General features: G+C 39.1%; 1 protein-coding gene across 3 annotated transcripts in view; it reads right to left on the bottom strand.

The window, feature by feature from the left end:
• The window catches only part of SPEN (spen family transcriptional repressor), a 91,000-nt gene that overhangs the window by 23,815 nt on the left and 49,767 nt on the right, over window positions 1-17,418 (bottom strand). For all 3 annotated transcript variants that reach the window (XM_042952070.1, XM_042952073.1, XM_042952071.1), the window contains 2 exons: window positions 4,200-4,360; window positions 3,116-3,316 (listed from right to left, as the gene is read on the bottom strand). In XM_042952070.1, coding sequence (XP_042808004.1) covers window positions 3,116-3,316; window positions 4,200-4,360 — 362 coding nt within the window. The remainder of the gene's footprint in view (window positions 1-3,115; window positions 3,317-4,199; window positions 4,361-17,418) is intronic.

Raw genomic sequence — 17,418 nt, 5'->3', positions numbered from 1 at the left:
CGATGGGAAGTATAAAACTACAATCTGAAACACACGTAAAACTCAACTGAAAACTCAAATGAAGGCCAGCTTCATTACTCAATTTGCTTTTCAGCATTTTATAAAATATTTAGCATTTTGCATCTCTGTTAATTAACAGAGCCCAACCATCTAAATGTAGCGATTTTTAGATACAAGAATAGTAATTGTATGCAAACTGACTGAAGCAGTACTTCTGAAACTGCTGCCACATGGGCCCCAATGACACACACAGGGAGACCACACACCACTCCTAACTAAGGTTTCTATTTCTTATGATTAAAGCCCTGGTTTAGTGTCTAATTCAAGCACAACCTTTCTCTAAAGCTCCATTTTAAACACGGTCCAGCGCAGAATATTCAATGTTTTGTTGATAATAACTTATACACAGCCTATTATGTTCTCTTTTTTTAATGTAAAACAAAGCCACACAAAAAAGTTAACAATTAACTGACTGAAACAAACTGTTTAGAGACAGGCACTAAATATTACTGATGTCACCAACAACACTGATACTGAAAAGATTCAACTTCTGAGCTGCTCAACTTCTGAGCTGCTGAGTGAATTCAGACAGAACACACCTCACTCCCGATTCCAGTCTGACTGCTCTAATGGCAGCTCAGCTTAATCTTACTGGTGTCATCAAAGAATATGTACTTTCAGAGACTCAAGTGGACCCAGAAACTGCCAGGGTTCCTGTACCTGTCTCCATACTGTATTTTGATCATATCTCCCAGGGGAGATCTCATTTCAAGATCAACTAGGTCTTCTTGAAACTAATAGAGGGCACATATTTAGGAATATTTCATTTAAAAAGGGAGAAAAAATGAAAAAGAAAAGAAAAAATAATTCAGACACATCTTAAGGTTTATACTCCAAAAGGCAGAATCAGAAAGATAGAACATAATTTGCAACCATTAAAATCGTACGTACTGGCTTCATTTCCACCAAATAAACAGCTCAATAAAAATTTCAAAATCAGAAATTCAGTTTAACAAAGATTTTTAAAAAGTGTATTTTCCACATGTCATCTATTTAACCTTCATGACCAGTTCAGGTCTTAATGCCTGCATGTCAATGTAAAAAAACTCTTTTTATCTTCGCAATTTCATGTTTAAGGGACTGTAATGATCTATCTGCACAGAACTAAGCACAATCTTAGAAGCCACCTGGGGTCTATATGCAGAGTTGGGCTTCTTGGATTTGGATCTTTCTAACAAGAGGTCCCTGACCTAAGGAAGCAATCAGCTCCATACATTTCAATACAAAACATTTTATGACTTAACCATCCAACAACAATTCCAACCAAGTCTCCATACTCACATTCAACTGCTTTCAAATATCCCATTCAACAAGTGTTTCATGCTGTCCCACCTGGAAAAAGTACGTTCAAGCTTTCCTACGCCTCAACCAACCAAACTTCTCAAAATCTTCACTAGCAGGTGTGGTTAAAGCCCAGGTGCTAACTAATTAGGTAAAATGCATTTTTTACAGTGAAAATGACAAGCCAGCCCCACGACTTGGGAGATGTGAGGGCCATCTATTGTTAAAGGCCCTGAATTAGATCCCCGCTACTTAATAATTATATGTGGCTCTAACAACTTCCTACAATACGTTATATGACATTCTAAATATTATTCCTTAGGTCAATTGTGACCTGTTCTGAATGTGTTAAAGAAGAACTCCTGAGTTGTACTTAGCTCAGTATAACTTAAGAGAGTACATCTCAAACTTGGAAGAGGAGGAAACATGAGGGCATTACCTATAATCCCTTTGAATTCTTGTGTTTATCATAAAATTATGCACATTTTACAATCTTCCCTCTAGCAACTCTGTGCCTATTTTTTTTTAAATTCTTTTTTAAACATTTATTTATTATTGAGAGACAGACACAGAGCGTGAGCGGGGGAGGGGTAGAGAGAGGGGAAGACACAGAATCTGAAGTAGGCTCTGGGCTCCGAGCTATCAGCACAGAGCCAGACACGGGGCTCGAACTCGCGAACTGTGAGATCATGCCCTGAGCTGAAGTCAGTCGCCTAACCAACTGAGCCACCCAGGTGCCCCCATGCCTGTTTTAATACATACAAATAACATTTACACAATCTTATCAGGGAAATTCTATTTTTTCCCTCTTAACTGTCAAAACAATGAATATTATAAGAAAATAGGCTACGTTTGCCCTAAAATTCCATTCAAAGTTTTAGGTGTGTGTTTTTGTTTTGTTTTAAAATAAAGCTCTACAGCCAATATGGGACCTGAACGCACAACCCTGAGATCAAGAGTCACATATTCTACCAACTGAGCCAGCACCCCTCAAAGTCTTAGTCTTAAAGTTGGTCTCAGCTACATAATGTGACTGCCTAATTTAAACATTTCTCCACAAATTTACTTACAAGCTGCCTTAAACTGGAAGGTTCCCAAACTTGAATATGTGAATTCTGAACCATTAGGCTGGGACAAGGTGAAAGGTCTGCACTATAGGTGGTTCTGAAACAGGATAAACACTGACCCGAGCCATGCCTGAGAAGACTTCCTGCCTTACAACAGGTCTTACAGGTAGATTCAAACTAATAAAATGTCCCCCTGAAACTCTCAATGGGTCACACTCTTCAGATTTAGTCCTGCTTTTCTTTGTCACTAGCTTTCAAGGTCATGGAAACTAGGACAACAGATCTAATTTGTGCTGGGCATAACAGAAATAAAAGCAGTCTAACTAGTCCCTCCGATCAATGTAGCAAGTCGTCTGTTTCTTAATTCAGGGTAACTCTGATGTCATTCTCCAAAGAACTATCTCCTTATCTCATTCAATTCAATCCTTTTGGGAAGACAGGACTCAACAAAGGGCCAAATTGTGCCTTTCAGCCTCTTAGAAGTCAGCATTTCTCCCTTAAAGAAACAGAACAATTTTCACCCTCCCTAAGCAAAACAACATAATTTTATTAACTTGAAAAACAAATATAACCAGTCTTTAAAACAGAAGACATTGGAAGTATGTCAACAAATAAAGTTGGAATAGTGTCCCAATTCAGGGTGAGATGTGACTTTTTCATAAGGTGAAATATAAATCTTACTAAAAATTAGCCTCCTTGTCTCTTACCTGGCCCTATCCATGCTGTTACTTCAATCTGCATGCCAAAGAAAAGTTTTCCTTTTGACGCAGTCAATGCTTTTTCTTGGTCCTCTTGCTGCCGAAAGAATACCAAACCATACCTCTCTTCTGAAGTTCCATGGATCTGCACTGACGTCACCTTTCCAAATTTCTTAAATTCATGGAAAAGGCCATCTTTAAGGCTTGTATCTAAATCCCCCCCCAAAAAAACAAGGTGCTTATTTTTCTAGTTCAGTTACAATTCAATTAAAACAAGCTACAAAATCTCTGGCTTGATTTTTGACCTAAGTTTTGTTAGCATATGAAACTTTTATTTTTTTTTAATTTCTTTAACGTTTTATTTATTTTTGAGACAGAGAGAGACAAAGCATGAATGGGGGAGGGTCAGAGAGAGGGAGACACAGAATCTGAAACAGGCTCCAGGCTCTGAGCTGTCAGCACAGAGCCCGACGCGGGGCTCGAACTCACGGACTGCAAGATTGTGACCTGAGCCGAAGTCGGCCGCTTAACCGACTGAGCCACCCAGGCGCCCCTGAAACTTTTAAATAAAATAACTAAAATGGTATTCATAATTTTCCTCATTTAAAATGTTAATATTTTGAAATGGGTTTCCTATCATAGTTTTATATCCAAAATTATTTCAGATAACACAGGACTCCAGGCCAATATAATAAAATTAACTGAAAATAGCATTTCTATAATTCACATCAAATTTCCCCTAATATCAAAATACTTAATCCAGTAAGTATATTTACTAAAAACTAAACGTGTTTTCTTCATATAACACACACCACACAATCTTTGTATATGTATATACGATGGGCACAATAATGTATATATGTACATATATATGTGATATAGTAAATACAAATAACATGCAAGCTTCATACACGTAACAACCTAGAAACTACATACAGTTATGATAATCCCTTGCTTTTCCTTACGTGGCATTTAAATAGTAATGAACCACAAAAAAGAAAGCCTGCTGTCACTACAAGACAGAATTTAAGTTGCCCAGCCTCATATTCCCCAACAGCAGCCGAGAGGAAAGTACAGTAACCCAAAACTTTACCTGTAGAGCGTACTGGGAGATTCTGAACCTTGATTCCAAAACTTTTACGCGGCTCCTCTTTCTCCAGGGATGAAAGCAACTGGGAAGTGGGTGCTGGGACTGCTGCAGATTGAACTGATCGGGCTGGAGAGTCATCACTTGAACTACTGCTGGAGTCAGTGCTGCAGAAGGGCAAAAAAAAAGACAGACAGAAAATGAATACATATAAAATTTCTGAGAAATCAACAAGTGGCAATAATTAAAAGCAACAATCTACATTTTAGGTCTGGGATTTCTGGACACCCTCCCCTCTCTCCACACTCTATTTCACACTCCCCCTGGGAAGGCAGAACAAACACTGGCCTGAGACTGTGGAAGCAAAAGTAACAATCTTCTACCACCACAGTCCACCAAAAGACAAATGTTGTATTCTATGCAAAATGTGAACAACGTTTTCCAAATGAAGTTAAGCCTGTAAATGCAGTTCACTTAAAGGTGGTAATAAAAGAACAGTGAATTGGGATGCCTGGGTGACTCAGTCCACCTAGTGGTTGAGGGTCTGACTCTTGGACAGGGGCTCAGGTCATGATCCCAGGGTTGTGGGATGAAGCCCTGTGTTGGGCTCCATGTGGAGCCTGCGTGAGATTCTCTCTCTCGCCCTCTTTCCCTTTACCCCTCTCCCCCCTTAGTGCTCTCTCCAAAAGGAAGGAAGGGAGGAAGGGAGGAGGAAGAGAGAAAAAAATTCCTTTTTTTTTTTTCTTTTTTAAAACCATGGTGAATATATGGGTTTTGGATTCAGAGACTGCAATTCAAATCCTGACTTAGATGTAGAGCACATATCCTTGGACAAGTAACTTCACCTCTTGCTAAGCCTTAGTTTCCACATCTGCAAAATGGAAATAATAGAAGTACCTATCCTGCAGGGTTATGAAGTAAAATAACCCACAGGTTTACGGAGTTTCTACTCTGACAGCAATCAACAAACAAAGTGGCCTTGCTGCTACTACTGTCGTTACTACTACCGCTGCTGCTACTGCCACCACCGCCATCTCAGGGACATATTAATTTTGAAGAAAACAAAAACATCCAAAATAATTTCCTAGGTATTTTAATTTTTAAATATTTGAGGGACTAATGAAATACTACGTAAATTACTTGAGTCCTGTTGGTTTAAGCTCTTTTCTCTGTAAGAAATGTGAGAAATGAGTCAATGAAATTGAATTTATTACTCTTCAGTTTGATACAATCCTCAAAGGGGGAGACAGTTGAAAGACAAGGAGAAAACATTACCACATTCAGATTAAGAGAGAGATATACCGAAACAAATTTATTATGTCTGAGATCTGTATGAATAATAGGAAAGTCTCTTTTTAGCACCAGACGAGCAAAGACTGCCATGGTTTTGTTGTAACATCTCAAATATATTAATAAAAAAGCTATTTACAGGTTTCTGAAATTTTGCTTCACACTCCCCCTCCCTACTGTGGAAGCCTTATCTTTTAAGCAAATAACTCTGGTGGGAGGGGGGTGGTTAATCCACCTCGAACACACTAGAGGGAAGACCTGATAGTTTTTGACATTTGGGCTAAAACTGCAGCTCTCACAGCCAATACAATCTCTAAACCAGCCAGATAAGTAAATCCAACCAAGGAACTAAGGCAAATTTGCCTTTGCTTTTTTAAAAATTAAGAAATGCTGTAAGAAAACAGAGTACTATAACTAAGAACATACACAGCATTTTTACTTAGCTCTCACGTGCTAAGGCAAAAATGAAAGCTTGATTAGGTTATCAGAGCACCCGTAAGTTTGAAACAGAAATAAACCAAAGCCAGTAAGATCCAAAAGGACATATCTGAGTTACAAAATACGAACTACTAGGGATAGAAGTCTCAAGACAGAACCGCAGATTGTCACAGCCAGGCCTCCTATACATGACTAGGCTTCAGTTTTCCCTATAAAAATAATTTTTTTCCTAGATCATTCAGTAAAAGCAGGGCTACTAGCACCAAGTGATGTTCATTCAAATTAAGGGTTAATAAAAGTAATCTTCTATTTTTAGCACAGAAGGGAAAAAAGGCTTGTCTTATGTATTAAGTACTCCAAGTAATACAAGATTACTGACTAGGCGACCATTTGATTACAGTATAGAATATGTTATGACTTATCAACTTAATTCCAATGAATCACAAAAAAAAACCATTAAGGAAAATAATTACAATTCTACTGATATTATAAACACCAAAAATTCCTTAGCAACAGTGGGTAAACAAATATGGGTAAGAGTAGAATTTCTGCCATTGAAACAATCATGAGGCAACAAAAACCAAGTTCTAGATAAGTCTGTGTTATAAAAATGGAAAACAAGGTGACCAATGGGAACAATGACTTTAAAGTACAAAATAATGATAGAAATTAGATTTGTCATAAATGCCATCGCAATTTTGGTGAATTCCCTGCTACCACACTAATTTTGAAACAAGATGTAGAATTTAACTGGCAGAATTATCTGCTGACCAATTTGAAGTGGTAACTACAAAAGGGAAAGGTTTTTAAATCTTTACAAAACCTTACAAAATGATAAAATGATTCAACTTTTGAGTTCACATTTCAATATGCTAACCTAATCTGCAATGTGCATTTCCAGTGTGGTCTGTTAAATGTACAATGGATTTTAAGATCATGAATCAAAATGGGGGCACAAATTTAGACCCCCGAATATTTTTCAGTTCTACTAAATTGACAGAAGGCCCAAATGCCCAGAAGCCTGTGTCATTTTTTAAATTTTCTTTTTGAGAGAGAGAGAGAGCACGAGAGGGGGCGAGACAGAGACAGAGAGGGAGACACAGAATCTGAAGCAGGCTCCAGGCTCCGAGCTGTCAGCACAGAGCCCGATGCGGGGCCCAACATGGGGCCTGAACTCGGGAATGGTGAGATCATGACCTGAGCCAAAGTCGGACGCTCAACCAACTGAGCCACCCAGGTGCCCCAAAGCTGTGTTGTTTTTAATTTTTAGAAAATTCTTATTTTCATAATTTTGCTAAAACTAAAGAATCACCAGGGCCCTGGGGGGCTCAGTCTGTTAAGCATCTGACTGCAGCTCAGGTCATGATCTCAGAGTTTGTGGGTTTGAGGCCCATGTTGGGCTCTGCACTGACAGCAAGGTGCCTGCTTCGGATTCTCTGTCTTCCTCTCTCTCGGCCTCTCCCCCACTCACACTCTCTCAAAAATAAATAAATAAATAAATAAATAGACACTAAAAAAACAAAAAACAAAAAACAAAAGTGAAGAATCACAACGTTCACCAAAGCTTTCTTGAAAGCCAAAAGTAGTTAGTCAGAATCTATTCCAATCTAAATTGTCTTAAAGTAGTAGTGATATTATCAGCTAAGTTTTAAGGAAGTGAATTTTAAATTCATAAAGCCACATCAATATTACATTTTCAACATCAATATTACATTTTCAACATCAATATTAGATTTTTTAATGTTTATTTATTTTTGACAGACTGTGAGCAAGGAAGGGGCAGAGAGAGGAGTGGGGGACAGAGGGTTAAAGCAGGCTCCATGCTGACAGTAGTGAGCCTGATGTGGAGGTCAAAGTCACAAACTGTGGATCATGAAGTCGGATGCTCAACGGCTGAGCCACCGAGGTGCCCTCAACACTAATATTACAATTCAACATCTAAATGGTAGAACTGGGAAAAAAAAATAACCCACAGTTTAAAAGAAATCTAGTTACACTGTTCTTAAACATCTAAGTAGGCTAAATTACTTCTTACATGTGCACAGAATTTTTCACTAAGATTACTAAGAAAACTAAGAAGTAGATCTAAAAATTTCCACAATGAATAAATACAACAAACAACTAGTTACTTGACAATTCTTTTTTTTTTTAATGGTAAGTATCTTTATTTTATAGGAACCATGTTTTACCAATAAAAGGGAAAATAAAATGCAAAAATTACAAAAGGCAATTTATTAGGAAACAGATAAAAAGAAATGAACATAAAGGTGTACTAAAGGGCACCTGAGCTGGCAATGCAGTTGTACGAGCAATGATTAGGAGTACATGAAAGCAGGTGGCCTACCAACACAACTATATGGAAGATACTGGTTAGTGCCCAGGTAAGAACCTGTGACAGGGTGCCCTATCCATTGCATGGAGGCCACCGCTTGAGGAGAAGCCCACCTCCCTGAGCCCTGCTGGAACCCTGCTGCCTCCCTCCAACTGCCTCACCCAGCTGGACCAGCTCTGCTCCAGTGCAGGTATCCACATCAGTGAACCATGCCCCTGTGTGGGGAGTGGCACCTGCAGCTCTAGAATCCCCATCGCACAGGTCTCCCCTTGCTGTGTCTACAGGGCCTAGGCTTCCAGGGAAGGGACAAGGCCCTCTGGCCGAGGGCAGTAGCTCAGGACCTCGATATAACATTAAGAGAACAGAATCTGGGATGCCAGGATTCATTAACCCCAAATTACAGTGTCCAATAATCAACTATCCCTATTCCTACAGCCATTTTATACACAGAAGTACAGTGAACACTTGACTCTTAACACTGAAAATGTCAAGGCACTGGGTATGCTATTTATAAAATGACTCAGGGCTAAATTTGCTCTTACACAAGAGTAGCATCTAATGACAGACATCAACATCTGTATCCCTGTATTTGTAAACACTTGATTATTATAAATATTTACTTATGTTGGTTTTGTTTTTTTAATTTGGGGGAGAGAGAGAGAGAGAGAGAGAGAGAGAGAGAACACGCAAACAGGGAAGAAGGGCAGAGGGACAGAATCTCATGCAGGCTCCACGCTCGAGGTGGGGCTCAACCTCACGAGCTAAGCCGAAATCAAGGGTTGGACACTCAACCTACTAAGCCACCCAGGCACCCCTATGTTGGCTTTTTGAAAGCTCAAAGATTAAAAAACATTTAACCAAATTAAGTTAAGAAACAAAAATCTGGCATAAATGGAAAAAGGAGCAATTAAAGCAACTAGAAAACTCTGCAATTAAAACAGTTAAGAGGGTCTATTTGTTAAATGCAGATATAATCTCAAGTGACAATTTTCCAACCACCTCTCTTCTATCAGATAGCTAATAATTTTCTCTCTACATAATATACAAGCTTGAATCAGTAAGGAAAAAGATGCAAAATGCAGCTTTTTCATCAGGCTTTGGCAATTCAAAACGTGCCCACTGTCCTCATGCTTCCATGAAATGAAGGGGAAAATCATATAATTTCTTACTTAAATGGGATGTGTTACCACACCAGGTAATAACCCCTCTGTATCCGATGTCTCATAGGTCCAAATGTTCAAGATAATCATGGTTTTTTAGTGCAGCAGTTCTTTCAATGGGGGTCCCAGTATCCTCTCAGGGGGTCTGTGAGGTCCTCCTTACTTCAATTACACATCTGTGTGAGGCCAGATCTTCATATACTTCACACACACACAAATTATAATAACAGGCTGAATACAGAAGTAGTTATGAGAATCTATCTACTTAAACCAGACTTTAAAGAGATTAGCAAAGATAAATAAAAAAACACCAGTCATCTCACTATTTTTGGTTTTTTTTTTGTTTTTTTTTGTTTTTTTTTTTTAAATTTTTTTTTTCAACGTTTTTTATTTATTTTTGGGACAGAGAGAGACAGAGCATGAACGGGGGAGGGTCAGAGAGAGAGGGAGACACAGAATCGGAAACAGGCTCCAGGCTCCGAGCCATCAGCCCAGAGCCTGACGCGGGGCTCGAACTCACGGACCGCGAGATCGTGACCTGGCTGAAGTCGGACGCTTAACCGACTGCGCCACCCAGGCGCCCCACTATTTTTGGTTTTAAAAAATAGTTGTATCACACCAGCTGAAGCTCTAAAATTGGCTAGGGAAGTTCCTCCCCAGAAGCAGACATCATCTTGAGGTGAACAGCTCCCCTAGGATCAGGGATGAAGATCTTCATCTCCAACATGAAACCTTTACTCCTTTTGCCTTTTCTTGCTTTTTGCTTTTCTTTTGCTTTTGACCCTACTTGCCTTTTCTCTGTCAATGCACAGGAAGACAATGTTCCTTAACTCTGGCGATTGTCACTAAATCTATCACTAAGGCCACAAAACTGCACAATAAAAGTCCTTAGAATTTCTTCCTAAGGTGGTTTGAGATAACAGAATTGCTTTAGATTACTTATGGGCTGAACAGTGTACCACAGCAAAGTACCACACAGGTACTTTTTGCTTGTACCTGGATCAACACCTCTGGTATCACAGCACCTATCAGAAATTAACAAACAGGCCACCTAGCTAAAACAGGCTGATGCCCCTCCAGGTACATTTTTTAATTTATTTGACTTCAACCGGTTTGGCTCATAGGGTCCTAAGGAGCATATTTCAATCTTTGGCATTATACAACTGACAGTCATTATTGCTGTCTCCCTAATGGGCTATATATATTCTCTCAAGGGTCTTAAATTCATGTTTATAGCCATCAGCAGCACATCAGATGGTCTCACCATGCTTGGAGAAACAGAAATGAGATGCAACACCAAAATGAACAGCAAAAACAATTCTTTCATGGACTTGACTTCACAACCTATGGGTTTTAGTGAGAGTGGCATTAATACTAAATTTTTAGTTCCACTGTCACTTATTAGAGGATGACCAAAAGTGGGGGGTGGGGAGGGGAGTTGTTAAATTCATTAAAGAAGGAGGCCATTAGACTGAGGTGGTTCTAATACCTTAAACAGGCTATGTAAGCAAACCAAAACCTAAGCCTGTACATGCCTCAAGGTTAAGAAATCAAATAGAAAGCCCATCACAAACAGACAAGGAAGCTTTTCCAAATAAGGCAAATGCAAAGATACAACTGATCAAATGATTTCCTTGCTTTGCTTCCACACCTTTTCTCTATTAAAAGCTTTACCCTACCTCCTGTTGGTGGAGCAATCCTAAGCACTTCTGGTTTGGCACTGACCAATTTAAACTGATTTTTGCTCAAATTACTGAGAGAGAGAGTGAGAAAGTCATATCAAATGAAATAAAAAACAAAAGTTTCCAATTAAAAGTCTTAATTTCGAATATGGCAAATGTCAATAAATACTACAATAAACAAAAGATAATACTTTCAGAATATAGAAGGATCCTGAGCCCAGGAAGTAAAACAAAACAAAAACAAAAAACAAAAAAGCCACTAGTTTAATAGGCAGTCTGATGTGATCCCAATTCCATTTTTCAACTCTACCACTTCTAATGTACCTGAGTTAACCTCAGTATTATAACTCTGCTTTTTATAAGAAAGGGGAAAGAAATACTCAACTGTGTGGTCTAGAGTAAGATACCTCTTTTTGTCTCTCTCAGCTTTAATTCAGCTAGTGAGTTACCGGATCTCATGGCCTTCAAAGGTCCTGCTAACTCTAGGGGTCTATGCTACACCACCTACCTCCAGCCACTCATCTCTGATAGCTCCCAAATACCTATAGCATAAAGTCCACACTCTTCAACAAGGGAGAGAGGATCCTTTACAACTTGGACCCACACTAATTTTCTGCCTGATCCTTCTCACTCCCTTGTCTTGACCCTCTTACCCCACCCACTAATCATCTATCCATATAAGAGCAATGTATTGGGGGACACCTGGATGGCTCAGTCAGTAGAGCATGCAACTCTCTGGGGTTGTGAGTTTGAGCCTCAAGCTGGGTGTAGAGATTACTCAAAAACAAAATCTTAAAAAAAAAAAAAGAGCAATATATCAGTTTCTAGTCATGGGTATCTTTTTTTTCTTATTAGACATTAAGTCATTGATTAGATTACTTCCTCTCTACTCCTTAATTTTCTTGTAATGTAAACGGTGATACTTGTGAAGGTTGTGGTAAGGGTTTAACAAGTTAATGATTATAAAAGGCATAAGCACTATGCCTAGCATACAGCAAGCACATAAGAGCTATTGCCCATACCATTCCTGTTGAAGGCACTTTTATTTTTTAATTTTTTTTCTTTCTTTTTTTTGTTTTTTGGAGAGACAGAGAGTGTGAGCAGGGGAGAGAGAATCTTAAGAAGGCTCCACGCTCAGCTTGAAGCCCAAGGCAGGGCTTGATCCCACGACCCTGCGATTGTGACCTGACCCAAAATCAACAGTGGGATGTTCAATCAACTGAGTCACTCAGGCGCCCCTTGAAGACACCTTCCTGTCCCTCCTTGCCTGCCCTGCCTTCAAGAATCAGCTCCAATGTTAACCGTCTTCTCTGTAGCTGTTCCTGACATCCCGCTCCACCCCACTACATTCACTGGTTTCTTACTTTTACTATAACGTCTACCTCAAACTTCACTCTATATTGTAGCTACTCATTTTTGAAAGACCAATAATGAATTCATCTTTGCAAACACAGAACCTAGTATGGTGCCCGATACGTAATGGATGTGCCTGTAAGAAATTACAGATTGGAGGGGCGCCTGGGTGGCGCAGTCGGTTAAGCGTCCGACTTCAGCCAGGTCACGATCTCGCGGTCTGTGAGTTCGAGCCCCGCGTCAGGCATCTGGGCTGGCTGATGGCTCGGAGCCTGGAGCCTGTTTCCGATTCTGTGTCTCCCTCTCTCTGCCCCTCCCCCGTTCATGCTCTGTCTCTCTCTGTCCCAAAAATAAATAAAAAAAAAAAAACGTTGAAAAAAAAAAAAAAAAAAAAAAAAAAAAAAAAAAAGAAATTACAGATTGGAATTGTGAAAATGAATGAAATTAATACCTAGGAAAGCACACCAAGCTCCATAAAATGAAGGTATTAACTAAACTCAGTATCAAAGAGTAAAATGAAATTTCTATTTTTTTAATTTGTGAAATATTTTACAGTTTATTTTGAGAGTGACTGAGCACAAGTGTGGGGGGTGGGGAGAATATGAATATGAATGAAAATGAATGAAAATGAATCCCAATCAGGCTGCACACTATCAGTGCAGAGCCCAACATGGGGCTCAAACTCACAAACTGTGAGATCATGACCTAAGCTGAGACCATGAGTCAGATGCCTAACCTAACTGAGCTACCCAGGTGCCCCAAAATGAAATTTCTGATAAAATATTACTTTGGAGCAAACTCTACAAGGTTATTTCTTTTTTCTTCAGTGTGTCACTGTCAGCTCAGAGCCTGGAGCCTGCTTTGGATTCTCTGTCTCCTTCTCTCTCTGCCCCTCCCCAACTTGTGCTCGGTATCTCAAAAATAAATAAATGTAAAAAAAAAAAAAAAAAAAATTAAAAAAATAATGGCTGTTCTAAGTTTCTAGAACTTTAATTTTTTTTTTTTTTTAATTTATGTATTTATTTTGAGAGAGCAAGAGTGGGGCAGGGGCAGAGAGAGAATCCCAAGCAGGCTCTGCACTGTTCAGCAGAGTGCACTGTCTGGACTGTTTATTTTTGAGAGAGACAGACAGTACAAGCGGGGGAGGGACAGACAGAGAGGAAGACACAGAATCTGAAGCGGGCTCCAGGCTCTGAGCTGATCAGCACAGAGCCCAACACGGGGCTTGAGCTCACAAACCATGAGATCATACCTGAGCTGAAGTCAGATGCTTAACCGACTGAGCCACCCAGGCGCCCCAGGTTCCAGAACTGTAAACACTAATAACCTGACTGAAAAATCACAGAGATCTATAAAAACAAAAACACTGCATGCATTTCATGCATCCTGTTACCTCGACCGTGGGACATTTTTGGTGGTCATAACTGTGGATGGGGATGAGGTTATTACTTCCATCTCGTGCACAGAGGCCAAAGATGCTGTTAAACATTCTACAGTGCATAGGGGAGCCCCACGAAAAAGGATTATCCATGAGCAGTGAATAGTCCAACATTGAAAACCCCTGCCTACATTCTTTAACTACTTTCCCTTTTTTTGAAAACCCAACATGCTAATTTTAAGCTCCAATTCAAACATGGGACCCTTTAAAGGAACTGTTCTTATTACTATTACTTCATAAAAATATTTGAATTCCAAAACTTACAGAAAAAAAATGAAGGAAAAAAAGGTCAATTTCTGAAAATCAGACTACTCAAGAAGCTGTCACTCAATTTTAGAAAACATGATAAAAAGAGAAACTGCTAACAGCTTTTTACAATATGTGCATCATGTCAATAACAGAGTCACAATTCTTGTAGAAAAACTGTTTTCTTCATGTAAATAATGGGTGAAATAAACAATACTGCATCCCATATTCTAGTAAGGTTTACATCAATGGAAAATATTCTATTCATATTAAAATGGTTTCTTAGTTCAATAGCTTTCTTTACTCTCAACCTAGGGATTCAGGGTGGTGGTTTAGTATCACAATCAGATTTTTTCCCCACCAAAGTACCATGTTCAGAAGAATTGGTAAAACTTCTATTTGAATAAAGAGCTTAATGGGGTATTTTGTTTTATAAACTTGAAGACATTTTATTTTTTTCAAGTTTATTTATTTGAGAGCTAGAGAGAGAGAGCAAGTGGGGGAGGAGCAGAGAGAGGGAAACAGAGAATCCCAAGCAGGGCTCGAGCTCAAGAACCGTGAGATCATGACCTGAGCCGAAACCAAGAGTTGGACACTAGTAAGCGACCCAGGCGCCCAAGACATGTTAAATTTGCCTTTATGGGGCTCCTGGGTGGCTCAGTCAGTTAAAACATCTAACTTCAACTAAGGTCATGATCTCACAGTTTGTGAGCTTGAGCCCCACATCAAGCTCTGTGCTGAGCTCAGAGCCTGGAGCCTGCTTCAGATTCTGTCTCCCTCTCTCTCTGGTCCTTCCGCACTCACACTGTCAAAAAAAAAAAAAAAACAACAACCAAAAACAAAAACATTATGGAGATATCTGTATGTATATCTCTAAATCTACAATGGAATACTATTCAGTCTTTAAAAAGAAGCAAATCCTGCCATTTGTAATAACACTGGTGGGCCTAGAGGTCATTGTGCTGGGTGAAATAAGTCAGATAAAGACAAATACTGCATGGTATCCCTTTTTGTGGAACTAAAGGAAAAAACCCACATAAACAGAGATGGTGGTTGCCAGGAGGGTGATGGAAGTGGAGAGAGGTTGGCAAAGAACACAAGCGTTCAGTTGTAAGATGAGTAAGTTCTGAGGATCTGAAGTATAACCTGGTCACTATAGTATTGTGTAACTGAAACTTGCCGAGAGTAGAATGTAAGTGTTCTCACCAAAGGAAAAAAAGAGAGAGAGAAAGAGAGAAAGAGAGAAAGAGAGAAAGAGAGAAAGAGAGAAAGAGAGAGAGAGAGAGAGAGAGAGAGAAGGTAAATATGTGAGGTGATGGATGTGTTAATTAAGTCAAGTCAAATGTGGGAATCCTTTCACAATGTACACATATATCAAATCACTTTATATACTTCAAATATACTACAATTTTATTTGTCACTTACAGCTCAATAAAGCTGAATAAGCACACATGTGAAAAAATAAACATTAAAAAAATAAAAAGTTTAAACTTGCCTTTAAAAACAATAGAACAGCAAAAAAAAAAAAAAAAAAATCAGATGCAAAAAAGGGCACCTTTGAACTTGAATAGACATTTCTCCAAAGAAGATACACAAATGGCCAAAAAGCACATGAAAAGATACTCAACACGACTAATCATTACAGACATTCAAATCAAACCACAATGAGATACTACTTCACACTCATTAGGATGACTATTATAAAAAAAAAACAATATAACTATGTTGACAAGGATGAAAAGAAATCAGAACCCTTATGCACTGCTGATGGGAAGGCAAAATGGTTACAGACACCATAAAAAAAAAACAGTATGGCAGTTCCTCAAAAGTGCAATTAGCATATGATTCAGCAATTCTACTTCCGGGTATATAGCCAAAAGAACTGGAAACAAGCAGGTTTACTGCAGTGGTGAAATGGGACCTGTAATATTTTCTGCGAGGCTCATGAAGGAGAGTGGAAGTAACAAGACTTTTCAATATTAGAAACCAAGAAGAGTAATTTTAGGTCATTTGCCAAAATATCAATTAATATACTACTTCCTACACTTTGACTTCTAGGGTCCTAAAGTAAAAAAAAATTAGATCCCAAAGGTTACAAGTGGGGTATTTTTGAAGTATGACCGTATTCAACTGGAGATCAAAGAAGCCCAACTGAAAGAACTGTGGAGTAACAGTGACAACTGGGGACTGAACCAAAGTTCTTTTTAAAAAGGGGCTGTTTTGGAGGTGCTTGGCTGGCTCAGTCAGTTCGAGCCCCACGATGGGTGCACAGATTACTTAAAAATAAAATCAGGGGTTAAAAAATAAAATAAAATGAAATCAGGGGTGCCTGGGTGGCTTAGTCAGTTTAGCGAACGACTCTTGATTTTGGCTCAGGTCATGATCCCAGGGTGGGATTGAGCCCTGTGTCAGGCTTTGCACTGAGCATCGGGTCTGCTTTAAGACTCTCTCCCTCTCCCCCTCTCCCCTGCTCATGCGCTCTCTCTCTGAAATAAAACATATACATATATATAAAAAGTTTTTTAAAACTTAAAATCTTTCAAGGGCACCTGGCTGGTTCTGAGCATGTAACTCTTGATCTTGGGGTCATGGGTTGGAGCCCAACGGTGGGTGTAGAAATTACTTAAAAATAAAATCTTATCAATAAATAAATAAATAAATAAATTAAGCAATAGGGCTGTTTTGAAGATTAGGATTTTGACTTTGGAGGAACTAAGGTGATTGGCAGTGGAAGGAATTACATGTAAAATTCCTTAAATAAGAACGGACTTAAAAAAGGACTGAAAACAGGGACTCCAAGAGATACTTGTACACACACATTCAGAGCATGTTTTTTTTTTTTTTTTTTAACGTTTATTTATTTATTTTTCAGAGAGAGACTGCATGCACACAAGCAGAAGAGGGGCAGAGAGAGAGGGAGACAGAGAATTGGAGCAGGCTCCAGGCTGCCAGCACAGAGCCTGACAAAGGGCTGGAACCCACGAACCGTGACATCATGACCTGAGCCCAAGTTGAATGCTTAACTGACAGCCACCCACACACCCCATAGCATGTTTAACAGCCAAAAAGTAGAAGGAAGCAACCAAAGTGTCCATCAAAAGAGGACTGGTTAAACAAAGGATAATATCAACATAAAACTGAACACTATTCAGCCTTTGAAAGGGAGGAACTTGAATGCTCATAGAAAGACTAGACGGAAACTATAACTCAAAAAAAGTTAACCTGAATGAACCCTGAGGACATTACGCTAAATGAAATTAGCCAGTCACAAAAGGACAAATCTTTT

The sequence above is a fragment of the Panthera leo genome, chromosome C1, assembly GCF_018350215.1.
Source record: "Panthera leo isolate Ple1 chromosome C1, P.leo_Ple1_pat1.1, whole genome shotgun sequence".
Taxonomy (NCBI): Eukaryota; Metazoa; Chordata; class Mammalia; order Carnivora; family Felidae; genus Panthera; species Panthera leo.
This window is presented reverse-complemented; position numbering and strand designations above follow the sequence as displayed.